The 26,029-nt window shown below is 53.6% G+C and overlaps 9 protein-coding genes across 9 annotated transcripts; 4 read left to right on the plus strand and 5 right to left on the minus strand.

Moving 5' to 3' along the window:
• Window positions 1-222: 222 nt before the first annotated feature.
• AB675_1515 (uncharacterized protein) lies at window positions 223-2,406 on the plus strand (the record flags this gene model as incomplete). Its single annotated transcript, XM_018141413.1, has 3 exons — window positions 223-570; window positions 635-1,572; window positions 1,650-2,406. The coding sequence occupies 3 exons, from the start codon at window positions 223-225 to the stop codon at window positions 2,404-2,406; spliced, it is 2,043 nt and encodes a 680-aa protein (XP_017997145.1).
• A 1,046-nt stretch (window positions 2,407-3,452) lies between these two features.
• Window positions 3,453-3,764, minus strand: AB675_1516 (uncharacterized protein; the record flags this gene model as incomplete). Its single annotated transcript, XM_018141414.1, has 1 exon — window positions 3,453-3,764. The coding sequence occupies one exon, from the start codon at window positions 3,762-3,764 to the stop codon at window positions 3,453-3,455; it is 312 nt and encodes a 103-aa protein (XP_017997253.1).
• A 533-nt stretch (window positions 3,765-4,297) lies between these two features.
• On the plus strand, window positions 4,298-4,744 carry AB675_1517 (uncharacterized protein; the record flags this gene model as incomplete). The annotated part of the gene is made up of 1 exon (XM_018141415.1): window positions 4,298-4,744. One exon carries the CDS (start codon window positions 4,298-4,300, stop codon window positions 4,742-4,744), a length of 447 nt encoding a protein of 148 aa, XP_017997188.1.
• Window positions 4,745-8,915: 4,171 nt separating this feature from the next.
• Window positions 8,916-10,316, minus strand: AB675_1519 (uncharacterized protein; the record flags this gene model as incomplete). Its single annotated transcript, XM_018141416.1, has 1 exon — window positions 8,916-10,316. One exon carries the CDS (start codon window positions 10,314-10,316, stop codon window positions 8,916-8,918), a length of 1,401 nt encoding a protein of 466 aa, XP_017997207.1.
• A 526-nt stretch (window positions 10,317-10,842) lies between these two features.
• AB675_1520 (uncharacterized protein) lies at window positions 10,843-12,780 on the plus strand (the record flags this gene model as incomplete). The annotated part of the gene is made up of 3 exons (XM_018141418.1): window positions 10,843-11,416; window positions 11,476-11,858; window positions 12,022-12,780. 3 exons carry the CDS (start codon window positions 10,843-10,845, stop codon window positions 12,778-12,780), a joined length of 1,716 nt encoding a protein of 571 aa, XP_017997219.1.
• Window positions 12,781-15,068: 2,288 nt separating this feature from the next.
• Window positions 15,069-17,318, plus strand: AB675_1521 (putative electron transfer flavoprotein-ubiquinone oxido, mitochondrial; the record flags this gene model as incomplete). Its single annotated transcript, XM_018141419.1, has 4 exons — window positions 15,069-16,200; window positions 16,244-16,865; window positions 16,943-17,019; window positions 17,227-17,318. 4 exons carry the CDS (start codon window positions 15,069-15,071, stop codon window positions 17,316-17,318), a joined length of 1,923 nt encoding a protein of 640 aa, XP_017997190.1.
• Window positions 17,319-17,819: 501 nt separating this feature from the next.
• On the minus strand, window positions 17,820-21,071 carry AB675_1522 (uncharacterized protein; the record flags this gene model as incomplete). Its single annotated transcript, XM_018141420.1, has 1 exon — window positions 17,820-21,071. The coding sequence occupies one exon, from the start codon at window positions 21,069-21,071 to the stop codon at window positions 17,820-17,822; it is 3,252 nt and encodes a 1,083-aa protein (XP_017997257.1).
• Window positions 21,072-22,059: 988 nt separating this feature from the next.
• Window positions 22,060-23,033, minus strand: AB675_1523 (uncharacterized protein; the record flags this gene model as incomplete). Its single annotated transcript, XM_018141421.1, has 3 exons — window positions 22,060-22,781; window positions 22,839-22,933; window positions 22,984-23,033. The coding sequence occupies 3 exons, from the start codon at window positions 23,031-23,033 to the stop codon at window positions 22,060-22,062; spliced, it is 867 nt and encodes a 288-aa protein (XP_017997223.1).
• A 249-nt stretch (window positions 23,034-23,282) lies between these two features.
• On the minus strand, window positions 23,283-24,140 carry AB675_1524 (uncharacterized protein; the record flags this gene model as incomplete). Its single annotated transcript, XM_018141422.1, has 1 exon — window positions 23,283-24,140. One exon carries the CDS (start codon window positions 24,138-24,140, stop codon window positions 23,283-23,285), a length of 858 nt encoding a protein of 285 aa, XP_017997129.1.
• Between the last annotated feature and the right edge of the window lie 1,889 nt (window positions 24,141-26,029).

Raw genomic sequence — 26,029 nt, forward strand, 5'->3', positions numbered from 1 at the left:
ACAGGGGAACAGTTATCTGGAGCTGGATCTGGGAGAGTCTGGCTCCAGGACTACCAGGGATGATCGCTGGAGTCGGCTCGTGATACAAAACCCAGGACACGGGACTGAGTACCCTAGGAATTGGCTATTCATTCTACCAAGCAACGCAGCTGGTGTCGTCCACTGTGTTGTGCTGCCTTCAACCATAACTTAACGCGTCGTTCTCCGCTATAGGCCTGCACAATGCCGCCGCCAGGCTACGTCTTTCGAGATGGCGGGACCACGCCGCCTATTGAAGAACTCGATCCTTCCAATCAAGCCAATAATGAATTCCGCCAGCGCATCTTGCAGGCGAGAAAGCCTCCGACAGCCAAAGATCCCAACGCGCCGTTGGCTCAACAGACAACCACATCGCATCAGCTCGCAACAGGCGATCACGACTACGGCGAACTCAAGGGCAAGGCCATCGACGCTGGTAAGGAACCATTCACAACCGATCTGGGCTGGAGAGCAAACGGTGACGGTGTAGATACTCTGGTCCGGGGCATTGAAAATGAGGACTTGTGGGCGTTGGTGAGAAGGTTCAATCGGGTACGTATTCGTCCAATCTTGATGCGAAGTCCATCGGACTGACAGTCGCCCTTTTGGGCTGCAGCAAATGTACCACATCAAAGCGATCGACCAGGCTCCTCCCGGCGGCCTGGACTGCTTCGTCGCCGACGAAGATGATTTTAGTCCGGACAAACTAAGAGCCAACCTCGAAAGACTTTACATCACGGTGGGCGTTGGCATGATGGGCTTTGGCAAGCACATCGTAAGACTGAGAAGTTGGAGGGAGCCACGACGGACCGCAGCCTTCGCGGCGGTGTACGTCCTGGCGTGGCTGCTGAATATGGTTATGGCGACTTTCTTCCTCACACTGATCGTGCTAATTACTGTGCCGCGAGCGCGAAAGATTATGTTCCCACACGCTCCTTTGGCCTTGGTCGATCGTCACACAGGCGGTGTACAGTCTCCTCCGGCAGGTGTTCTCGGCAGTACCGACAGCTACACTGGGGCGCCCGAGCAGTACAAAGGAATGGCCGTCGAGCAAGAAGCCAGTAATCTGATCTCTGGTGTTGCATCAGTCGCTATCGCTTCAGCTGCTGGCAAGCACGATCAATCCAGCCCAGATGACAACGGTGGAAGCAAGCAGCTTGATGGCAACGTTCCCGATCCGACGAATGTTGCTAGTGCTGCTGCTGTGGCTACTTCCTCGGCCACTGGAGGAACGCCTACGCACCAGGACAAGACAAAGCAGCCCATGGAAGAAGCCGTGTGGGCAAAGATGCGACCGGCTATGCATGCCCTGGGCGATCTTGCGGACGGATGGGAGCGATTTGCGAACGCTCTTTCGCCAACACCGCCATTCTCTCAAACTAAGCGCCTTCAGCTTGCGGGTATCGTTGCACCACTCTTCCTTATCTCCCTGTTGGTCCACGCCAAATGGGTCTACCATTCTATGGTCTTGATCAACGGTATCATCTTCTTTACAGACCCTCTACAGCAACGGGGAATTGCTCTTCTGAACGAAAAGATCCCGGACTGGCCAAAGTATCTGGAACTTCGCAACACACTCATGCGTGGTGTCCCAACTAATGCCCAACTCACAATCACACTATTGCGAATAGGAGAGGCCAACCGCGCTCCGCTTCCTCCCCGCCCTCGTCAGGAGACACGCCACCAGATTCCCCCGTAGAGCTGGACAAGCAGCAGCTCCTCGAAGACTCCAATTTAGATGCGACACATTCTGAGCTCGAGGATGCTGTGACCGCTGATGAGAACGCACAACCTGACTCTCCGACCACGCCAAAGAAGAAAGGTCTCGGTGCTCGCATCGTTGGTGCCATTAAAGGCACGACTGCAACCGCCGTCGAAACCAAGCTCACTACCGACCGCGCCCGTGCCATCGCTGGCTCTGGTCACGCCAAAGACAAACTCGGCATCCTTCCTTCCAAACAAGAAATGCGAAGCAGCGATACCGAAGGCCCAGTATTCTTCAAAGCGCGCTGTCACGGACGCCGTGGCGCAGTCTTCATCGACTCCTCTATCTCGCCTCCCAGCACTGACGGCAAACTCCCCCGAAGCCCTTGCATCTACTTCTCCACTGACGTGTCAGCGCCTCAGCACGAAGAGGTCGAAGAAGGCAAGACAAGCCGCATCGTCTGGGCCGTGTCCATTGCCGATATCGTGGAAGTGAAGAAGATCGGTGGACTTGGTTGGAAGGGCAAGCTCGTCGTCGGGTGGGCTACAGACCGCGAAGTGAAGGACGGGATCGAGATCACCGATAAGACTGGGAAGAAAATGCGCGCGACGGCGATCAAGGAGCGCGAAGAGCTGTTCAATCGCGTTGCGAGCATGGGACAGCAGATCTGGCAGTGCTTCTGACATCAGGTCGGGAGAGGCCAGTGGAGGAAGGCGGAGGAGGTAGCGCTTGTGTGGTTTGTTGTTGGGTGCGCTGCGTGGGCTGCGGCGGGGCTGTCTATGTGATGGTTTCAGTAGTGGGTGTATGGGAAGAGTCAGAGCCCGCCACGAGCATAGCGGCGCATGTTTGGTGATGACCATGCTGACGATCGAACGATACTAAGTTATGCGACAGCAGGGCGTTCAGGCTGGCGTCCTTAGCGGTTTCGGCCAGGTACACACTGAAAGCATGGGGCGAAAGTCGTTGACGAACATCATTTCTGGATACTTTCTACTAGGAAGCTTCACAACGTGTGCAAGATCTTCTATTCTCGAACCGGTCATCACGTAGCATCTGCGCAGGAGAAGAGTTCACGTCCTCTCAATGGTGCTGAGAAGGTGTCCCAGATTCTATATTCCCCTGACATTCGACAGACCGCTTGACCATCATCCCGTACACGGTACAGCAGCAGATTGCTCTTGTAGCGGTACCGTAAGACGCCTGGATAATCGACAGATGACGGTTCAGCGATGTAAGTCGGGGCCTTGCAGCCTGAGGAGCAAGCCTGTCGGAAAGCTCTGCCATGATTATTGCCCCTTCGGCGAGCACCCGGGCTCGGTCCACAGAGTGTACCAAGGCCGTAAGAATGGTCTCAGTAAGGTACATGTAACAGTAATGAATGTCGTCCTTGAAGCATGCAAGCTGGTGAAAGATAATATCAGTGTTGCTGTCGCCTGCCAAGTATCGATGGCAATGTAGGTGATTCTTCCTCCGAGGCTTCCGGCGTCGTGACGCACGGACCTGGGCTCGGTGGTCTTTAACTCGCATCGGTATGTAGACTGTGCACCCTGTGTACAGCAGCCATTCATCTCGTGCTGCCTTGGCTCCAATGGCGGTCTTGCGTCGCTTCGGGCGATGTCCAGATGCTTTGCGACCGACGATGATGTAAACTGCCTTTCTGTTGGGTCGCTCCAATGCAGGCGCTAACGCGAAGGGGGCGCGAATAGCTTCCCTCCTGTTCTTCTAGATTCTAGCTGAAAGGTTCTGGTGGACGAAAGTCGATGTTGGCGAGGTGATCGTCGTTTTCGCTGTCTGAGTTGGCATCATCATCACTGTCGTCTGCATCCCCCCAGAGATCGTCTGGAACACCTTCGGCCGTGGTAGCATCAAGAAAATGTTCAAGTCCTTCGTCGTCGTCGTGTATCTCATCACGAGCATGTTGAATTTTGGCCAACGAAGCGACAGTGTCAAGGTCTATGTCGTCAAGGTCCTCTGGAAGCAACTCGTCATCGAGCTCGAATGAAAAATTGTCAGCATCCTCCTCGTACAGCTCGTCATCCATTTTGATGGTAGACAGTGGCTGCCACGGCGACTACCAGGGTGGAGGATGTCACAGTGATGGACGCCAAAGCGAAGGGTGCCAGAGCGAAGGATGGATTGGTCAAGTAGTGACTGTGTTTCGAAGCCCAATCATAGACCTGCACAAAGGAACGGAGATAAGAATAAGAGAAGGCAGCGGTCACAAGGAGTTGTCAAAGCTCAACATCCACTCTGGCATAAGAAGGGGGGAGATGATAAGAAGGAAGGCAGTAGTGAGAATGAAGGCGGCGATAAGAAGGAAGGTGGTGCTGAGAAGGAAGGTAGTGCTGAGAAGGAAGGAGGTGGTGGATCCCAGACTGTGGGTTGAGGCAAGCACGCTTGAGGCAATGCGCATATGGAAACCTCGATCACTTAGCTTCACTGGCACCTACCAACGCCGTTTACCACATGATATTTGCCGCCTCCGCAGAGCTGCCTCATCTCTCACCAACTACAAGCACCTGCAACACCATCCTTCATTTTCGACCACGACGCCCATCGTATCTTTGTCACACGATGCCTGCTGCACGCTTAGATCTAAGATCTGCGAAAGAAGTTGAATGGGTGCTGCCATATGCCGCAGAAATAACCTCCGACGATCTCCAACGAGACAAAGCCAACGAGTTTCGCTTGTCTGTTGCCATTTCAAATATAAGCCGCCACGTTGGGCGCCTAGTTGGGAGTGGTGAGCTCGATGCCAGCGATCTAGCAGCCAGCGAGTGTTTGTCAGCGATAGCAAGAAAGATCGCCGTGAACGTCACTGGCAGCGACGACGGTGACGACATGTATGCATGGCTCTTCGGTGAGCCTGGCGCTGTTCCAATGGTAGCCGAGCATGCGATTCGAGCATTCAGATTCGTCATTGAGAACACACAGCACTACCGTACCACAGTAGTCGGGGCCGCCAACCTCGGTAGGTGGTTGAGCTTGCGCCAGGTCTTCTGGTTGTTGACTCTGAAATGAATCTCATCCGGCGGAATATCCAACGTCTCCAGCGCGTCCGGTGCCACGGCCGAGGCTTCAAAAACATCTCTAATACACATGGTGTAGCCGCAGAGCTGGCTGCGCAAGTTTGGGCCACACCAACGCTCTGCGACAAGTTATCGCTCCTTGGCGCGGACACAGGTTGCAGGCACACATTCTTCAATAGATCACTTCAACCTTCACATCTGCTTTCCTTCTTGGTGGATGGCGCTGGTCTAGGCAGACCAACAACTTCAAGGTGAAGCCACGGCGCAGTGACATCGCACATCCGTACCTTCTTGAAAAGTCTCACTTCCAACCGACCTTTTCAATCAATGCAGCTGGTCTGGGCACAATCATTCTCGATCAATCTTACTAGAGACCTAGCCCTTGCAGTACTTTGGGGAAATACTATCTGAAGTCAGCCAGAGGATCATCTTTTGCCGTGATACAGCTTACCGGTGTCCCGAACCCAGTCACAGCATCCCAGCCCTCCGTAGCAGGAAAGCCACTGGTGTTGCAGCCCGCGCTAGAGCCGTTGGTAATGTCTGTAAACAGCTTGTAGCCCTCAGAATACAGCCAGGGATTCAAGAAGCCGAGTGCAGGCCGTCCTGCTGAAATGAGAGCATCGTTGACCAGAGCCAAGATCGCGGAACAGGCGGGAGTTGAGGCCGAGGTACCGTCTAATCGGACACCAGTGCCGTTCCATACAACGGCGTATTTCTGTCCATTGCACGAGATATCTGGGTATGCACGACCTAAGCCAAATCAGCAGAGCAATCACCTTCTTTTGAATGACACAACTGACCATTAGGGTTGTACAGACCAGCATACTCATCGCCTATGCCTGCGAGATAGTTCTGCACAGCTTTCACCTGATATTCTGGTTGCGAAAAGTAGTTGCTGAAGTAATTAGTACCAGGACCACGTTGTTTGTCTAGGAGAGAGCTTCACCTGAAACCTGCTCCAGATGTGAACACGCTGCCGTCGCTGAACGTGTCATACGCCGCCGTTTCGGGAAACCTTGTCGTAGCTCCAACGTTGGTGACATAGGGGCAATCGTTTGGGAAAGAGGGCAAGAATATTTCGGTTGTGTTGTCGCCATTCGAAATGCAGAATCCATCAGGTCCCACACCATTGTCTCCGGAAGCGAAAAGCAAAGACACGCCTCGGGCACCAAGCTGGGCGAACTGATTGCAAACAGTCTGAGCGTACGATCGGGAGACCGTCTGCTCGTCGTCCCCATAGGAAGAGCTTATGACCTGTGGCAATGATCCTTCTGGCTGTGCCGTTATGTACTGTGCCCAACTCAGGAACGATTCGTCGGAGTTAGTCGTTGTGAATAGGTCGGGCATAAAAGATGGATCTCGGCCGCCTGTTGACCATACTGTCAGTGGCAGCGGCCAGCCGATTCCAAGCATGGTCTGCGTGTCAAGATTGGCTTCAAAACCCGTGTCCGGGGCTTGATCAGCAGTATTTGTACCATTGTCAACGTCACCACCGTCGATTGAGATCTGTGGAAACTCGTACGCGGCTGCCGCTGCCTCTGGCCGATACTTCCGAAGGAAAATAGACGCGTCGGACCGGTTCGAGTACTCTTCCAGATAATTAGTGTGTGCCATCATGCTTGTTCCATTGGACTTGGTCACGTATGACAGTGTACCGTACAGCGTTCGGAGACACTGTGGAGTCACCAAGCTGAAATTGCAAGCAGCAGCCACTGCTGCTGGGTCTGGGTTGACGTCTGGTGGGTTTGCTCCCCATATTGGCTGAGGAGAATAGCTGTCGTCCAAGTCAAATCCGTCAACTCGAATGTTATTCGTCGATCGGCGAGTGATCTCTTTGACCTTCTTAACTCGGCCATGCAGTCTGGCGAAAGAATTTGTTGGCTGAATGGTAGAGATGTGCTCATAGAGGCTCCTTGGCAACGACCATTCCTCTGCGCGCACAAGTGTCGAGCCATCTCTGTGCTCGTAGACATAGTAGCTTGTCTTCAGCAGATCCTGCATATCGCCAACAGTCGAAGTGAATTTGATCCAGTCTCGTGCGGGACTGTAGTAAAAATCGCCGACATCTAGGCCGCTCGCCTCGAGCCACTGCTCAACAGTTCGAGTAGTCTCGTCGCTCGGGCGAATGAGATCATGAACTTGACTTTCAGAAAGGTACTGGCCGTAGGTATGATGCCGCGGGTCAGACACTGTGCTGTCAGCCTCAGTCGCCGCTCGCTTTGAATGCTAACCTTTACTGACCTTGATAGAGGAGCTTCTCAAGATCCTGGAAGCGGTCTTGCCTGAGACCGATGCTCACCTCCAGCGGATGATCAATCGGTGCTCGTTCACCTTTCTCCCAGCCAGGTGGAGCTCGATGCCAATCTTTAACGGCATATTCATGGCCCTCTGTCGAAGAGACTGGACTGGAAAGAGCGAGACCGCAAAGCAGGGCCGTCGCAAGACAGCTGAGATGTTGACTGACCATTTTCGCTGAGGTGACAGGCTGCCGAACAGACCCGATGACTGGCGGGTGTGTCCTGAGGTGCTTATCTACATCGACGTGCTCGTGCTCCTTCAAAGATCATCCAGCTCTAGGTTACCTTTGCCTCCACACGAGACTCTCATGACGGCAGCGAATGCATGGAGACCTCTGGACTGAGTGATTGGCCTGTGGACCGCCATTATGGACAGCAAATATCACGCTTCCAGCTATCGCTTTGCATCGATTGGAAGCTTGCCATGCTTGAATCAACTAAGCCTTGCTGTACATGCGGCTTAAGCATCCAAAGTTCGTGCCGAACATGGTTGTGATGTCACTAAGAGCTTCGGCTACTACGTCGTATTAGCCTCGGCGATCGGGAAAGCTCCGCAGCAGACTTGTTGTTTAGGACTCTCGCACTCGTAACTCTGCGGCGGTGTCGAGAAGAAGCACCGCTAAGGTAATTCAAGCAGCGGTCGTGGCGTATATTCCGTGATCCAAGGCAGCCAGGCATCCCAAACGAAAACCGAACTCTTCGTGGAAGATACGCAAGCAACCAGAAGAAGTGGGCTTTAGAAATCATCGCAGCTCTCATTGTGTGGAGGACGCAGACCCCGACGTTGGCTAGCTGCTGGTGCGGCGCTGGGCCGAGGCAGTAGCATGGTCTTGTCCGGCTCCAAGCTCAAGCCTTATGCCCAGCAGTTCAGTCACGCAGACAGACTGCGTAGCACCTTGAGAGTCTAGGACCAAATGTAGACTGTGTAGACCATCGAGCTGACCTCACTCGAAGTTGCTATACATGAGAGCGATATCATGGACGATTATGCCCAATTTTATTCACAATACAGGTGCGCACGCGACCCTCTACATTCAACCGAGTATTAGCGCTTGCCTTTCCCACCAACCTTTAATAAGCTGAGCAATTGGCCCACGACTTATATTTGTCGGACACTTGGCAGACCGGTTGACAGTCACTTGACACACGTGTGCTTGTAGCAGATTTTGGTCCTTTCGGGCATGTTACTACGTTCGACCAGACGCATTGCAACATAGGCATCGACGAGTCCAGGTCCGGTCATCGTCATCGTTCAGTGATCGCATGCCAATTTTTCGGCACTGAAGATGGGAAACGGGAACAAGGGCGGAAATTTCCCATCGTCATCCACCGCACAGTTCGCCTTTTAATGATATTCGCATCAGGCGTCACTACTGTGCCGACTCATAGACATGCCACTACGGGTTCCACCTACGGCCGTTCTAAATCTCGGATCCGTTGTCAAAAGGACCTATCGTAAGAGCACGAGTCATGGCAAAGTTTTGGATCTCCAGCGAGACCCAGGAATCTGGTTGCTTTGCAGATAAGCTTTGCACAAGCCTCAAGATCGTGTTTTCTACGACTTCTGCTTTGGGGAGCTCGAGAGCTTACAACTATACAGCACGTGCGGGCGAAATACACACACGGCAAGGGTCTGGAGGCCTGAACTCGCCTGGAACGCTCATGGAGCTCGGAGATACATACGCTAGAGCCAGGTCCCACACGTGAGGATCTGTAGGCGCTGCATTTCCTCCGATACAGTACATGATACACATAATCTCGACCACGGAACGGCATTTTGTACTTGCTGTCATCACGGATCAGCGCCGAATGAATTGATTGTCTTGGTGCTCGGTGGTCATGAGAAGGCCCCAGGGTTCTGAAGCCTCAAGCTTTCGTGCTGGTCTGGTCCGTTCGAGCTCGATCATACACAGACCAATTATCCATTACGGTCTGCTCGAGCAGTTCCAGCTCCTTGTCACTGATCTTCTTGACACACGCGGTGTCGTTCATCTCGAGCCATTGCAGGAGACTGGACAAAAGCCAGTCTTGAGACTCCTCTCCCAGGTAATAGAACATCTGCAGCGCGACGATATGCTTCTCAAGAACGTCTGCGTCAGACTCGAGTAGCTTGCCGGGCATGACTTCCTCCACAACATCTCGACGAGCTCTGCTGCCCATGCTTGCTACTGCTGCCGCTTTCAACTCATGAGTCTGTCCACCACTGGAATCAGCATCCAATATGCTGTGCTGGCAGATGAAGTGAAATCGTCTGAAGTATTTGGTGATGACCGCTAGATTGTTCTTGAAGCGGAGGACTGTCCACGAGATCTCATTTAGCAAGGTCAGCTGCATTGCTTTTGCAAACGAAGAAGGCTTGTGGTGTCCGGCGAGAGCATGACGCACTGTGTCCATGAGGCGTTGCTTCGTGTGAGCATAGCAGGTGGCCTCGAGAGACTCCAAAGTGTTGCCCAGTATTGAAGCAGCGAACACGGCCTTGATGTCTGAGATCCATTGCTGACGGGTCCATGCCAGCTTATGCGCCGAATCGATGCGAGTGCGTCCAAACGCAAATTGTGCAGCGAGGTAGAACGGCTCAAGATGGGGAGCAGACTGAATAGCATCAGCAATACTGTCCCTTTCGCGGATGAGCCGATCTGCCATCGTTGTATGCAAGGACTGTGAGTATGCATCACCAAAGCCGTATTGAAACAGACCCGCTATAGCGACTCCCATTATAGCGTCCTGGAAGTTATCGCGACGATTGAGTATAGCTTGCTTGAGGTTCCTGTAGCCTCGTGCTTTTTGCTGTGCCAAGGAGTGACTGCTGTTCTGACCACGAAGAGCGCTGATCATCTCCTCCGCGAGTATACACATCCAGCCAATAGCGACCTTGGAATCGCCTACGAAGGCCATTCCTGTTGCCGCACACGGTGAGTACAATGGTGTGTTTGACACCCCAAACAGAATTGTGGCGGTGTCCTTCATGTAGAACTGTACGAGGGACCGTTGACGGGTAGTAACCCCGGGCGTAGCAATGAAAGGATCGAGGGAGCAGTTGATCATCTGTGGCAGTCGATTCCACGGATCTGCTTCTTGTCGATCTCGCTCCTGCAGCCATGATACTGGTGTTGTGTATCCTGAAGCTGACTTGGCATTCACAGACAGCTCTGGTGAGTCATACAGATAGTGGTATTCCCAAAAGTGAGATGCATGCATACGCTCAAGCTCCTGACTGTACCGTTGATTGAAGTTGCCAGATCGCTGAGCTATGGCACAACGGGCCATGAAGTCATCCTGAAAGTGATCCGTATTTGCTAAGACCTTCGAACCCTCTAGACATGATGGAGCGGTATCTGATATGCCAGCGGAAAATTGTTCCTGTCCGGCCTTCGGAGGTCTGATGCGACGGAGAGGCCTTCCCATGACTTCAGCTTGGAGCCATCAGTTAAGAAACTGGAACAGACACCGTGCAGGTGCGATTGTCGAACACCAGGAAGCTTGTCGGCAAGTGCAGCCGCCTCGATCAAGTACCTCTCACACTTCTGGCGGACCTCGCAATGGAGCTTCGACTTTGCAGTTGCGAACCTTCATTCAAAAGGCAAATCGATAGCGGCAAATAGCAAGAGCGTGGCTGTCTGTGCCTGACTCAAGTCCGCAGCTTACTTCCTCTTTCCAGAAACTATGTTTCCCCCATGGCTTCTGCACGCGAGGAGACCCTGGCGGGACACTTCTCGAGTTCAAGAGGCTTCGATGCCCTCCAGCCAACGGGCTAGTCTTTTGACTCAGCCTTATGGCATATCCCTTTCCATGAATGTCTCCCGCCAACAAGAACTTCACCTTCGTTGTTACGAACTCAGAGGATAAAGGCACCTGGACAACACGACGCGAGGAGATCTGGTCCCAGGTCAATACACACGTCGCATATGCTGCACATAACAAGCGAGCCAGAGCAAGTCAGAGACCTCGTCGTGGCGCAAGAGCTGAAAGCTTTACGGCCCATTCCAGAACAAGGGAATTTGGACACATTGCGAGGCGGGCGTCGGAAACGCAAGACATCCATAGCACACAGTCGACGACTTCAGACCCATACACGCCTCTCGAAGAACTTGTCGAGCTTCTTGACGAGCGAGACTCCAGCAACGAGTCGAATGCTCTGCGGCAAACAAAGACGCATCATGTTGCTAAGGTTGATCGACCATCTGCGTGTCACGTTTGGAGCAAAGACCTTTCGCAACCAACAGATACAACTTGGAAGACGTCGACAACGGACGAACTGCCAGAATCTCTCGAATTCCTCCATATGCCGCTGCATAGCAGCTATGCACGATCGGACCGGAAACGATCTGAAGGTCTCAACCCGGTGGTCCAGACTATGCATCATGAAGGTAGGAGAACGCATGTTTACCTGGTCGTGAGCTCGGATTTGCTGACACACATTGCTCAGCTATACAACAAACCTGGCCATTCCTTCTGCCGCCAGACCCAACCAGAGATAGGCAAAGGCTAGAGGACACTTTGTTCGAATTCGAGTCGCACAGTGACGCGTTCTATTACTGCTCGCTTTACGTGTCCAGCATTCAGTACCGTGTCAGGCGTCGTAATATCCAGATCCCTGCACAATTTGACTGGACATGCTTGAAGCTCAGGGCTCAGGCTCTCCGCCATCTGCAATTCGAGATCAACAGTGTGCAAGGAGCTACCGTCCCCGATGCAATTCTGGCCTGCGTTGCTGCTCTGGCTGCGCAAGAACCTCAAGCCTACTCGGCCTTGCGGCTGCACACCCCTCGTACCGAGTCTCCTCTAGCACGATATCAAGCATTGAACCTGGTCCGCCACATGCGACCCCTGACGGCACATGTCGTTGCCTTGTACAGTATGGTCGGACAAAGAGGAGGCATCGACCAGATCCAAAGTTTCGGGCTGCCCCATCTGTTGGCTCTGTAATGCTTCCGGACTGTTGAAAGAACGAGCTTTTGCTGACAATGTGTAGGAACGATCTCATCGCGGCAAACAGCACTGCCACTGCTCCAAGATTTCCCTTGCACTGGCGCTCTTCACCAAGCATAATCAGGCCTCAGTTCGTGACATCGACGCGCCGCTTCTACCGAGCTTCGGCACCCACTTCTGCAAGCTTCCAGCTTCTAATTTGCAACAGTTGCAGCCTTTCATGAATCTTCTGCCCACGATCAGGTCTGTCACATGTGCACTGGCTAGCCATCAAGAGAACGACGCAAGACCTCTCGACAGTGGGATGGCGAGACGTCTGATAGAGAGCGCAAATGCAGTCCATTACCAGATCCTCAGTCTGCACCATAGGCCTTGTCATGACCTGACACAATCCAGATCGACCACAAACCTCTTGGAAGTCCTGCGCCTTGCAACGCTCATCTACTCGAACCTCACGCTCTTTCCGTTAGGTCTGCAGTCTGGCGTTCCCACCATGCTCGCCTGTCAGTTGAAAGGACTCCTGCGCGGCAACGAGTGCTGTGACGATTACGACAGAGTGGGTGCGCTGCTCGACGAACATCAAGGCCTCACTCTCTGGATACTGATGATGGGCGCCATCGGTTCTCTGGAGGACCCTATCGTGACGAAATGGTTTACCATCAGACTAAAGCCACGGGTCAGACTGCTGTGCAGTGCAAGCGAAGTTGGTCCGATTCTAGACCTCTTGCAAGGCTATCTCTGGTGGGACCACATTTTCGCAAGCTATTTCCATGATGTCTGGGCGCTGTTGTCGGCCCTTTGAGGTATCTCTCCTGGGTGGAAGCCAGGGAAGGAATGCTTCGGATGTGCCAAGCTTTCCCTTTTGCTGGATTCGGGAATCTGCTATGACAGAAGTGGGCCGCTAATGTGTCTCGCAACACGCAAAGCAGCTCCCAAAATTTGTGTGCGAGTCCGCGGGGGATCTAGATCAGCACTGAGATGGGGCTGCACACCGTAAGCCTTCATTCGCAAGGCGAATTACTTCTGCTGGCCGTAGAATTAGATACCTCGAAGGCAGGAGAAGTCATTGGTGATCATGTTGAATCCGGATCCGAATCCAATCAGAGCACAGTGGTAATTCCAGAACTTCTCCAACGTACGACGTTTTGGTACGGGTTCTCGTTCGTATCTTCGTGCAAGCATCTTCCCAATCCGGACATACATATGCGTCTGATGTACGAGCCTGCTTATTAGGTCAGGACGACTTGTAGTAATCTCATAACGCATTCTGGTGCCTTTCAGTGCTCTTGAAACAGGTCAGGAGCGCATGCGATGTTGTATCCTGTCGGTTTTGCGTTGGTTCTGTCTTGTCAAGGCGATAACACCACAAGCCCAGCGATGGCCAACAGCGCGAACAAAGATCCTGTCCAATGGGCATTGAGGCAATGTACAAAGTCGCGCGGCAAGGGACCGCTTCCTGAACGGCCATTGCGCAGCATAAGCCACAGTCATCAGATTATTTCAGCCCAGCAGGAAGACGGGAGCCTGTCAGCGCCGTTGCCTTCATGGTCGCTGAAGTCTCATGTTGTTTGCGTACGCCGGCTCAGAAGATGCCAAAGCATTGTCGTGGAGAAAGGGTCGATTCTGCTCGAAACCATCTCAGAGCATTACCGCAGTAAGTCGAAAATCCACTCGTCCTTGTAGTGGCTTCCATCAACGGCGTGAGCCCCTCATCTCTGACGGCCTCGAACAGCAGCCTCACTTTCAACGCCACGTTTGTGCACCCTATAACCTTCGCCCAATCGCTGTTCGAGGAATGGAACGAAAGTCGTTCTCCAGGGAATTCGAGGATCTCCAGCGGTCTCATCCTATACCACGTGCGCGCTTCCCTCTTCCATCAGACGGCCAAAAGAAAGACTTGCCATGTGAGGTTTCGAGGTCAGGATATGCGGCGATTAGGATTAGAGCGCCAGTGGGCAGACCAGTTGCTTGCTGCTCGAGATGGGGCCGGGTATTGCCTCTCTGGAAGATGCTGGTGCGTTTCCTTTGGAAGGTACGGGTGTCGTAGTGCAACCCACGAAGCTTTTCCACTTATGACATCTGCATTCACTAGCTCAACCATGCTTGAGCGGACAGACAAGGCTGAAGCACGAGCGACAGAGGGTCTACTCCACCAGACAGTTAAGTTCCGACGTCAATCTCGTGGCACGACTCGCGTGAGTGATCAATCGCTGCGTTCGGCAGGCAGCCTTCCTATTCCAGTTTTCGTGGAGTCTGAGTTCGGATAGTGCAAACACTTGTGGTCTCGATGACATGGAACGGATCGCTGGTCGCGATCATGTTCGCAGCAGCTTCTTGGTAGAACGACAACCTAAAAAGTTTCGCTCGCGGAGAGAGGATCAGCGCTCTTGGCGCGTCCGGTCACATTCATCGTTCATCAGGTCTGCCCCGTCCATCTTTCGATACAAGCTCTGTCCCTGCCTCGTGGTAGTCCGGACTTCGGACAAGTCGCATTTATGTGTAGCTGGCAGTCTGTCCAACGGCAAGGGGCTTAAGTGACTGCCACCTGAACAGGATCGTCCAGAGCCATGGCCGACCTCGTTGGCCCTGCCGAGTCCGCCTGGTTGAAGTGCATCTGTCGCTGCCGCACGCGCCGAAAACGTGGTATTGGCTACTTCAATACGTAGAAAATGAGCACTACACGATCACTGGGTATGAGTGAGCCTCTGCCGCACCGACCACAACACGCTCATGAAGTGACCATTGACGCGATGCTCATTGGCTGTTGTAGGGCGAACGGCTAGAATCGGAGAGACGAAGGTCGCCGAGGCACTGAAATTTGGGGGAACAATGGGGGATGTTGGAGGGTTGAAGGCTCAAATTTACTGACGTCGAGCATCCAGTGGACCGTGACTCTTCGAGTCCAGTTGTACGGGTGGCAATTTTTCCTATTGTATACGTACTGTGTCTTCTGATGCTTCTTGAAGCTTCTCAGGAGTTAAGTCTTCGCGTGTTGCCTCCGGTGATCGACTCTGGTCCGTGTACTTTATTGTGCCGCACCACGCTGCCAACCTCCAAGACAGTCGCGTCTCATATATCCGCCCGGAAGCCATGTCTCTCAAGCAGATATCGCAGCCTCTCGCAAGGCTTAGCGCCTCTGCGACAGCATCAGTCAGGCTCTGCAGAGCTTCCCGACCTCTTGCAGCATCAGCTCGAGCTGTACAACGCTCTCAAAGATGCGGTCCTCGCCCGGTCTTCCTCGCGGGCCAGCGGAGAGCCTTTTCCTCGGCGATACGCCACCGTTACGCTGACGTCGAAGAAGCCTTCGATCCAGCCTCGGTCGAACGAGAAGCTGATGAGGTGGACGTATGCATAGTCGGCGGTGGGCCAGCCGGCCTCAGTGCTGCCATACGATTGAAGCAGCTCGCGAACGAAGAGGGCAATGAAGAGTTTCGGGTGGTCGTACTAGAGAAGGCCGCCGAAGTGGGCAATCACATACTATCAGGCAACGTCCTAGAGCCTCGAGCTATAAACGAGCTGCTACCAGACTGGCTAGCAGAGGACAACGAGAACCGCTTCCAGCATGTAACACCTGCAGGCAAGGACAAGATGCGGTTTCTCACCAAGACAGGCTCAATACCTTTGCCTGCGCCTCCACAAATGCACAACCATGGTAACTACATCATATCACTTTCGCAATTCTCAAAGTGGCTAGGCGAGCGCGCCGAAGAAATTGGAGTCGAGGTTTACGCCGGATTTGCTGGCGCCGAAGTACTGTATGGCCATGACGGAGCCGTGAAAGGTGTCGCAACCAACGACCAGGGCGTTGGCCGCGATGGCAAAGCCAAGGCCAACTTCGAGCGTGGCATGGAATTTCACGCACGCGTGACCCTGCTGGCCGAGGGCTGCCACGGGTCTCTCACCAAAAGAGTCATGAAGAAATACGACCTGCGTCGGGAATCATCCCCACAGACCTACGGTCTCGGCGTAAAAGAGGTATGGGAAGTGCAACCAGAGAAGTTCAAAAGCGGCGAGATCTCCCACTCCATGGGCTATCCGCTGTCCAAGAACACTTATGGCGGTGGCTGGATGTACCACTTCGGCGATAATTTGGTTTCTATCGGCCTGGTCGTGGGCCTTGACTACTCTAACCCATGGATTGCTCCATACGGCGAGTTTCAGCGCATGAAGCTTCATCCCTTCTACAAGTCTGTTCTGGAGGGCGGCAAGTGCATCGCCTATGGTGCACGAGCCTCAATGAAGGTGGCTTCCAGTCCATCCCCAAGGTCGCTTTCCCTGGCGGCGCCTCATCGGCGACACCGCTGGCTTCTTGAACGTCCCCAAGATCAAAGGCACCCACACCTCCATGAAGTCTGGCATGCTAGCCGCGGAGGCCGCATACACAGCAATCAAGAATACCAGCACCGACTCTGGCTCCGTCTTCCTGTACGACTACGAAAAGTCTCTACGGGAGTCATGGATATGGTCCGAGCTCAAAGCTGTGCGGAACATGCGTCCGTCCTTCCACACGTCGCTCGGCATATACGGAGGCATTATGTATTCGGGCCTCGAGGCGTACATCTTCCGCGGCAAAGTGCCGTGGACCTTGCCCCATCCGAAGTCCGACGCTGCGGCCACAAAGCCTGCCGACCAATTTCAAAAGATCGAGTATCCGAAGCCAGACGGTGAAATCACCTTCGACATCCTCACCAGTGTGAGTCGGACCGGAACAAACCATGAAGAAGACCAGCCCGTGCACCTACAGGTCAAGGACTGGGATGCGCATGCACAAAAGGCATGGCCAGTGTACAAGGGCATCGAGAATCGATTTTGTCCAGCGGGTGTGTATGAGTATGTCGAGGACGATACCAAGGATCTGGGCGTGAGGTTCCAGATCAATGCGCAGAAGTGAGTCCACCCTTCCCTATCATGAGGTTTCATGGCGTGAGCCGGTGTACGAGTCAGTAATACTGACACTTCGACAGCTGCATTCACTGCAAGACCTGCGACATCAAGGTCCCGACGCAGGACATTAATTGGCAAACCCCACAGGGTGCCGAAGGTCCGGGCTACAGCATTACTTGATCTCATACCTTCCGAGGCACATCACAACAGCTCGCACTTCAATAGAGGTGACCCCTGCCTCCTCCCAGCGCCACCAGCATGGCTAGCCAGTAGTGCGAACAAGTACAGCCAACCATATGGCAAACCGGTCCGGCAGGTTACAGCCTAGTCGAGGCCACCGCCTCATAGCTGACACGAGCGATAGCCCAGCAGCAGCACGTCCAGGAGATCCTACCAGCCATCTCAGAGCTTCTCGACGAGATCTGGCTGCTGGTTTTGTCTAGCACTGACCAGTAATTCGACTTCTGCAAGGAATCAGTTCAACACAGGATCGATCATCGCTTTTGGCGCGCTGACCGTCCTCGCGGGCGAGACGCTGCCGACACAATTTCGGATGTCCCTAGCCGATTGCGGCGGTCTCGGGCGAGATATATGCGAGATCGATCGGTACTTCTAGTGTTGCCGGAGGAGGAGGGCAGAGAAGGGTCCCGCACAGACCGAGCACAGCAGTGCATCAGCCGATATTTGGTCCGCTGGGTGTGGTTTCGGACTGACAGAGCAAGAGTAGAGTATAGACACATACACCAACAAGGTCCCGGTGCTACAGAAAAGTCCTCACTCAGATTGCGGTAGATCGAAAGAAGATTTGATTATTTGGGTTTGTACTATATTGTTCATGAATTGTCCCATCCTCGTAGATCTCATTACTGTGCTATCAAGTTGCATCCAATTTCCTATCCAGTTCACAGGTCTTCTGGCTCTTACTTTTACGGTGAGCGTTCATGCCTTGACCATGGCTCAGTCCCCACCAAGATTCCCAGTCCACCCCTCCAACGCTCTGACCTCCTCAACACTCATGAAGCTCAAATCCGGCACACTACTCGCACAGCACTTCCCATCCGGCGGATGCACCTGCCCCTGCGGCACCGCAACAGGCACGCTCCACTGCCGCCCCGGACTCACATTGATCGCGCCAGGCCGTCCGTAGAAATCGTCGACAGTTGTAGCATTGCGCTTGCTGTCGTAGGCGGAGGAGAGGGAGCTCGATCGCTGCTGGTTGGAGGTAGTGGGCACGCGGCAGCGCCCGGCGCTGTGATCTTTGCCGTGGGAAATGCAGGTGTCTGAGCGTTGGAGGGGGGCGCCGAAGTCGTCATCGTCGGCAGCGTCATCTAGGGATGCGAGATTGTTGTTGGAGAGGTTGTTGGGGATTTGTTGCGGGTTGAAGTTCATGTTCAGGGGCTGAGGTGGCTGGGTGGATTGGAGGAGATGGGCCATGTTGAAGTTGAAGTCCATACTCTGGTCGTTAGGAGGGATTTTGTTGTCGGCGTGCAATTCGAAGCCTTGTCCGCCGAAGAAGTCATCGTTGTTGGACGGTTGCTGCTGGAGGGCGTTGACAGGTGCGTAGCCTGCGGCCATCGAAGTCGCAGGACCAAAATCGCCTATCATGCCGTCGTTGCCGAGCCCATCGCCATTCATGCCGAGATCCAAGTTGAGGTTTTGGAAGTCAACGCCCTCGAAGTCGAGGTCCATCTCATTGCTCATGCCACCGTTCGGCACACTGCCGTAGCCTAGTGGCACGTCCATGCTATCCCGAGAGCTCATACTGCTGACCGAGCTGCCGCCACGACTGCTCTTGGCTGCGCGCTCAGTCCTCACGGCTTTGTGAGTTCGCCTGCCGCCATTGTGTCGACGTACTGGCCCTTTCGCTATTCTCCCTTCGGTGGCGCTGGCCTGCGACCCACCTGTCGCTTTGTTGCCTCCCTTGATCACATACGGTGCCATGACTTCGACCTGGTCGAGAAGTCTGTCACCGTCTCGTCCGTAGCCCATAAGGCCGCCACCGGCGCCACCAGCCACAAGAGAGGTGTTAGCAAGATTGCCTTCCTGGTCAACCACATCGCCAAGTCCAGCTTGCTGCATGACATCCGTCACCCCACCGATGCCGTGCTGCCATTTGAACGTGTCCAGCCAGGTCTGATTGTCGGCGCATGTGTAGTTCCACGGATCGTCATCCTCGTAGATAATCATTCGGGCCTGGCTTTGGAGATCTTTGTCAGTGGGCAGCTGATTCTGCAGGCGGAATTGAGTCACGTATTTCGCGAGTTCCTGCTCGAGACGACCCCAGCAGTTCGAGTCGCGAGTCAACTGGTCTGGCTCTTCAAATGCATCTGAGTCGGTGACGTTGCCAGAAGCGGGCTGCATAGAGCCTGATCTGGGCGTTGCTGCTGTGTTAGTGGGCGCAGATGTGCCGTACGTGACGCCTGAGCCACTACCGGAGGAGCCGGGCGTGCTCCTGTTGCGTCCTCGGACGTTGCCCATTGGAGTATTTGCAAGTGATCCGCGCTTGGTCATGCGGGCCACATATGGCTCCATTGTCTGGCGTTCGTGGCCGATCAGATAAGGCGGTATGGCGTTCTCTACGCATCGTTCGACGGACGGCTCAAAGCCCCAGCCTCCAGTCCACGTTGACATGTCTGCGCCGTTGCGGAAGTGGGCAGCCAAATGATCAGCACGTTGAGACCATGTAGTGAACTTGCTTGGACAGAAGCCGCAGCATGACTTGATCTCATTCGTGGTAGTCTTCCAGGACTCCATGTGCTTTTCAAATTTGGCGCTGTGACGGAGCTTAAGATGCTGTCGAAGGTGGTCCTTGCGATAGAATGTGCGCTCTTGTACTGTCTGCTCCTGGCATACCAAAAAGTTGTGGTCTGATTCGAGATGCTCCGCACTTGGATTGAGGCCGCTACAAAATACGCAATGAGCGAGTCCAGTTGACGGGATGGTGTATGTTCCACCTCCCGGACAGCAGGTCCAGCGCTCTAGTGCCAGATGGAGAGATTTCTCATGCCTTTGCCAATCATACTTGGCAGGGAAGGTGTCTGTACAGAAGGTGCACTGGAAGATACGAGCACTGCGTGTCTTCGTAGCCTGCGCTGCAGCGCGTTGTGTCATTGGCGCTCGGCGGCGACGACGTCGTTCACCCGAAGAGAAGCTGCGCTTGGACTGATTGGATCGCGAAGAAGCGAAAGTGAGATCCGAGTTCGTCGATGATTCTCGGGTCTCAAAGCTGGAGACAGATGGCTCACGTAACATACTAATGTTTGTACTTTCCGACGATGAGTTCTGGCGTGAGGATGCCCGGCTGTTGTGCAAGCTGTTCTGGCGTGATAGTGATCGGTTGGAGGGCATGGGCGTGGCCGTCACGGCTCTGGCAATGGCCGTCATACTGGCAGGTTCGTTCTCCGGTGGCGAGGCTTTCCATCTGTCTAGCGGGTTGAGCTCAGATAGAGTGTTACCTGATCCAGGAATATCGATAGCACCCATGAGTGGCGACGATGGTTCAGACCCTTCAGAAGGTCGAACCTTCCCTCGTCGACGAGCATTTGCTAGCCAATTACTGATCTGGCTCCGCTTGAGTCCAGTGAGCTGTTTCAATTCATCTTTCTCTCTTTCATTTGGGTAAGGATGATCAGAGTGTTCAGCAAGCCATTGCTTCAGAATTTTGACGGCATCTCGAGGGAAGCGAGCTCCTGTCTTCCGTGGCCGGCCCTCCTCAAAGGACTTGAGAGATCGTTGATGTTCTCTACCGAAGATAGTCTCGGCCTTGTCTTCTCCAATAGCCTTGAAGTTACTGACGAAGCCTCTCGGTATCTTAGGATGAGTGAAACTGCAGTCTTTGTAGAGTGATATGCAGCAAGTGCAACCGGTGATCATGGTGCCTCTAGACGCCAGGTAGCAGTCGAGGCCCATGCGTGCGCAAAGATCGCAAGGGTTCTTGGCTCTAAACATAGGATAGCTGACATCTGGGTCATCGAGTTGTGGGATCGCTTCGATCTCAATGTCGTTGATAAGCTTGAGCATGATAGGACCTGGCTGAACCGCGGGCGCGGGGTCCACGGGGAGCATGTGGCTCTTGTCGAAGAATAGCGAGTCGAAACATTCGTTGGCTTCATCTTGGCCATACTCAGGGTACAACGAGGAAAGCTCGTCCAGGTCCAGCGGCGGCACGCCTTGGTCGTCCGACGCACCTGAAAAATTGAAGTATTCCATGGCTGCGGCGGCTTCCTCCAAGCCAAGTGCAAAGCCTTGCACCTTCCTCTGAGACTGCAGAGATCAGAATGAAAGGGCGTAAAAATCGAACGGGCACAGCAAAGGCGTGAGAGGTCGTTCAATGCTTCAGCCGGTGTCGGTAGAAGATTGATGACTCCTCAGGCATCCGCTTGGCGGTACGCCCTTGAGATTACAAGAAGGCTGCATGAGGACACACGCTAGACTGAGTAAGAGTAGTAGTCCCCGATTGCTAAGTAAGCTGTGCCCACAAATTCGCGCGATGGCATTGAGGGGGTGGGCATATCCGAGACCGCGAGCCCCGCCACTGGGGGTCGCCGGCAGACTGATAGGTCAGATCAAGGTAACGGATATACAATTTGGACACGCTTTCGGGGGTACAAGTTTCTAGAAGCAGAACGAAAGGACCACATCCCTATGAAGAACCCAATAAGCTGACACGCAATAAAGCTGGCTGCAGCCGCGTCTAGCGATCGATATGCAAGTCTCTGTACCTGCTCTATGAGCATGAATCCTGCTGCATGAAGGTCGTGCTAAATCGATCGAATTCACCTTTTCCAATGCCTCGCGTGCATTCATGCCGGTGGGGCTTAGCTCAATAGACAGTCTGAAAGGTCTGTGGGCGAGAGCCGCACTGGGACTCCCTCCGTCATCCATATAAGTCCTCTTGAGCGATTTGTACACGTGCCCATAGTAACGCTGGACCCAACATCAGCTCGTGGCGTTTGAAGCGCAATCCCCCCTTGGCTCAAAGCCATGGGTCAGGTGTGCCAGTCTGTGTTTGCAGAGTCCGAAGCAATGCGTTTGTTGCCGACTCAAACTGTAGTGCTCGTGAGACATTGATTGCTAGAGTCGAAGTCGACGCGACCGGCTTGTGCAGGACTAGATCTACCAGATATGGATCATCCTTGTGCTCGTATGGTATCGGCAGAGGACTGTGGACTTGAACGCGCCGATGCAGAACGAGTGTCTAGCTCGTCTGGATCTGCTGTCTAATCTCCTTCAGTTGACTGGCGTCGATCTTTGCGAACTTTACGAGGCTTTGGTTGCTGAAGAGCCCTGCTTCGCTAATGCTCGTTTCGACAGCATTACGGACACGAGATTCCCAAACACCTTCCCAGTTCCAGTCGCTCATCTGCTTGGGAGACGATGGTGATCTTTCAGGTTCCTGACTCCGGCTAGGGCTGCGGCCTCTTGTTTGAGTGGTGCTCAGGCCCCGATAGGCCCTCCATGCATGCCATGCACTGGGATTGCCGACTGCGCCGAACTCAACGTTATCCAATACTGAGGCATTCTCAAATGCCTCTTTGAGATGCTTCAGGATGTTTATGGCTGTCTGACTGGAGTCAGCTATGTTCTCGGCCGTAGCTGATGTAGCGCATGGATCCTGAGTATGGTTTTCTGAGGAGCCTCGGTTCAAGTCGGCGTTCTGACCACTTCCTACAATTTGGTCGCGGGTGAACCAGCCCGGGAAAACATGTCTCAGATTGAACGCGCCAGGTGGCAGCCGGGCATCGTCTGAAGCACTCGCGCTGGTGGACGCATCCAGTGTGCCTGCGCTGAACGTGTATTGGGTCAACGGGACGACGAGCGGATGGAAAACATCGGTAGAAAATGTGATGACTGGGGCGACATCAGGGAAGTCGTCAGGGAAGTGAATCGTGAAGCGTAGAATTGCTGATTCGTACGGCCCTGTCAACGGAGGTCAGCAAGCAGTGAGTACCGCACATCTGTCTGTCGGCGACAGACCATCACGGACGAAGAGCACACCGACCCAGTCTGCAGGGCTATCGGGGCTTAGCGTAACGTATACACCCTCTACATGGTGGCGTTCGACATGAGAGCTGCTCGCCGTGAGCAGAGATTACCCAAGAGGCATGCATCAGACACTTACAAGTCGAGCACACGCTGCTGCCGGCGGAAAGATGGTAACAATAAAGGCATTAGAACTTGGAGATGGGAGGCAGTCGGAGCAGTCAAACATCAAGGAACTCCAACTCTATCAGATTCGAATGACCGTCATTCTGTCATTTTCGATTTTGATTCCTGCGACAAGTTCATCTGAGGTCTAGTCTAGTCTGTCATTATTCGTGGGATCATTTCGCCCGTCTATTCGAGAAAGTGTCAGTCTTCCTGTCGCGTTACCAGTCCATCATCATGGAATGATGCCACTGAGTCCTATGTCTGATCTTCTCAGCTTCTTATTGACGTCCGTCTTGATGCTGAAGCTGACCGCTGGTCAACGGCATCGTGCCACCCGTCTAGAGCTCCGCCAACAACACCGTTCACCATCCAATGCCCTACGCCTACAGTCCAACCCAAAGTCTGGCTCTGTTTAGTCGCTTGTAGCACTGCCCATGGATTGAGGTTCTCCAATTTGCTCACCAGGGAGACGATGGCATTTGTCAGGCCTTGGGTGAGTTCGAATCTCCTCTCAAGTCGAACTGCGCCGTCACCAGCCATGGCCAACACTGGCAGCAATAGCAGCATGCACGATATGAACACCTTCGTCATCAAAGCAATGAATCGTCTCAGCCGGCTCCGTTCTCGTATGTCGTGATCCGTTCGGCACTGCGGTTGATCTGGCATGGTGTTCCAGAGACTGACTAGTTCCGCATCTGACAAATCTTTTGGAAGGGCCAGCATCGAGTATTTGGCTGCATCTACCAACAATGTGCGTTCCATCCGCGGATCTTGTGGGATAGTGGCGGTCCGAGACTGGCAGACTGCGTGCAGATGTGCATACGCTAGGTTCAAAGCAAGTGAGTCGCCGCCACTTGCTGATAAGTACGTGCTCGAGGTACTGTAGGGCACGACCGATGAACTATCTGGCGCTCCCATTCTCATCGTCGCTGTTGCTGCTCTAGGGCGTACTGCAAGACTGCTTCCGGTCTCTGTGGGTGTCGAGCCGTTGCCGTCGTCCGGCAGACTGGCATCACTGTTCGTTCTCTCCAGGATAGCAATGCCACGAGCGTCGGGCGTGCTTCGTACCCGTCGGAGGGTGAGGCCAGGCAGGCGTGATCGCACAGAGCCAGGCAAGATGAAGGCCATAGGCTTGGTAGCAAGTGAGAGACCTCGCAGGCACAATGGTGTCGATGTTCGTGACGCCTAGTCCATTTTCCCACTCAAATTGCACTCTTTGCGCACCAAAGAACTCACCAAAGAACAAGAACGACAGTAAAACGCTGAGCGGCAGCGTGAGGCTTTTGATTCAACAAAGCACTTGTCGTATGCGGCAGCTGATGATATGGCACTGTTCTATTTTGAAAGCGACAGGAGACAGGCGATAGTAATTGCAATATGAGATGTAAGTCAACGATTGTGGGATGTTATCGACTCACCTCAACGATGGAATGGAATGCTGCATAACACTTCGATGTTGTTATCTCAAACCCTGGCGTTGAGGTCTTTCACATGCCATGCTTCCTTCCCAGCTGCGGATTGAGTTAGTAGGCACGATGGAGCCCTCCGTATACCAACGGAAAGCACATGCTGCTCTGCACGTCATTCTTACTTGCCAGTGTGGAAAGGTCACGGTCTCACAAGAAACATTTTCGATGCCATAAATTTTGGAAAGAACATTGTGCCAGTGAATTTGGGGAGGCTCGATCGATTTTGAACTTGATCGCCGCCTATCGCGAGCCGCTTGGCACGGCTTCTCAGGCTTGCCAGGCTATCTAGGCTCAACGAGGACTTCTGTCAATCTTGCATGTGTATCAGTCGCAACTCATTGCCACGCCAATAATGTGCCGGCAGATCCTGCTGCTTCGTCCTCATCATCTGGGAGGAGCTCTGAATCCCGAGACGGAGACATCCTCGACATCAAAAAGGACTAGTCTCCGACAAGTACATCCAAGGCCACCAGCGATGCTTCTTCACTGGGAACCACATTAAATGTCAGGTCTGTCGCTGTGGGCCTGGGACTTTGCGGAAATGAACGTAGCAGACGGACGACTATTTTGGGTTGAAGAACGAGTATTGACTACTAATGCCAGTCCTTACTATTTCATCACCTCAACGTACAGAACGCCCTGCGCGTGTCTGTACTGTTTCTCCAGACATCTAACCACTAGCACACAGCCAGAGACTATGTCCCCTTACTCCCTCGCCAAGGCATGTCGAGAATGCATCCGCGCAAAGAAGAAATGCGATCGACGCCTTCCTTACTGCAAAAGGTGTGGCATGCTGAGCAAAACCTGTGCTTATCAGAACGAGCCTCTGCGCCGGGAGGAAAGGGCGCCGGAGGTCGAGAATCCCATGTTCCTTGTGTTGGCTGCTATGGTAAGTGGAATTACCGGGACAGAAGCGTATGCTCAGGTGCGAGCCTTTCAGCGCTATACCTGGACCATATTTCTCAGGCCGGTGAAAGGAGGCGCATATCCCATGTCTACACCACTATTTGATGCCAAGACTACGTTCTCGATTTGCGACTAACTAGAAGGGCAGAAACGATGCAAGCCAGACTTCAGGTGCAATGTCGATTTGACTGCTGTGCCCTGGATAATTAAAGTCATGAAGACATTCCCAAGGTCGGCATCCACGGGAGGCACCGTGCCGTTCATCCATTCACGTCTGTATAGCAGATTCCAGCGACCATGGATGCTATCGGTGTTGGAGAGCCTTCCCGACAATGATGTGTGCTGTCGAGACTGCTCTCACATCACGTACGACGACGCCATGGATTTGACCATCGAGACCATTATCCGAGCCGATCGAACGCTGGTGTCGTTACTGGACCGCCTAGGCTTTCTGCAAGCGCTTATCCTCATACAGATTATGACTGTCTTCAGGCACAATCAGAGTGCAAGGCAACGAGCCGCAGCTCACAGACGACAGAAACTTCTCGTCCATCACTCTGAGAAACTATGGATGAGTGCCCCAGCAGAACTACCTCAATTCCTGCTGCCTTGCGACGCGTACATTCTAGGAGAGTCGATACG

Source organism: Cyphellophora attinorum, assembly GCF_001299255.1.
Source record: "Cyphellophora attinorum strain CBS 131958 chromosome Unknown Contig25, whole genome shotgun sequence".
NCBI lineage: Eukaryota > Fungi > Ascomycota > Eurotiomycetes > Chaetothyriales > Cyphellophoraceae > Cyphellophora > Cyphellophora attinorum.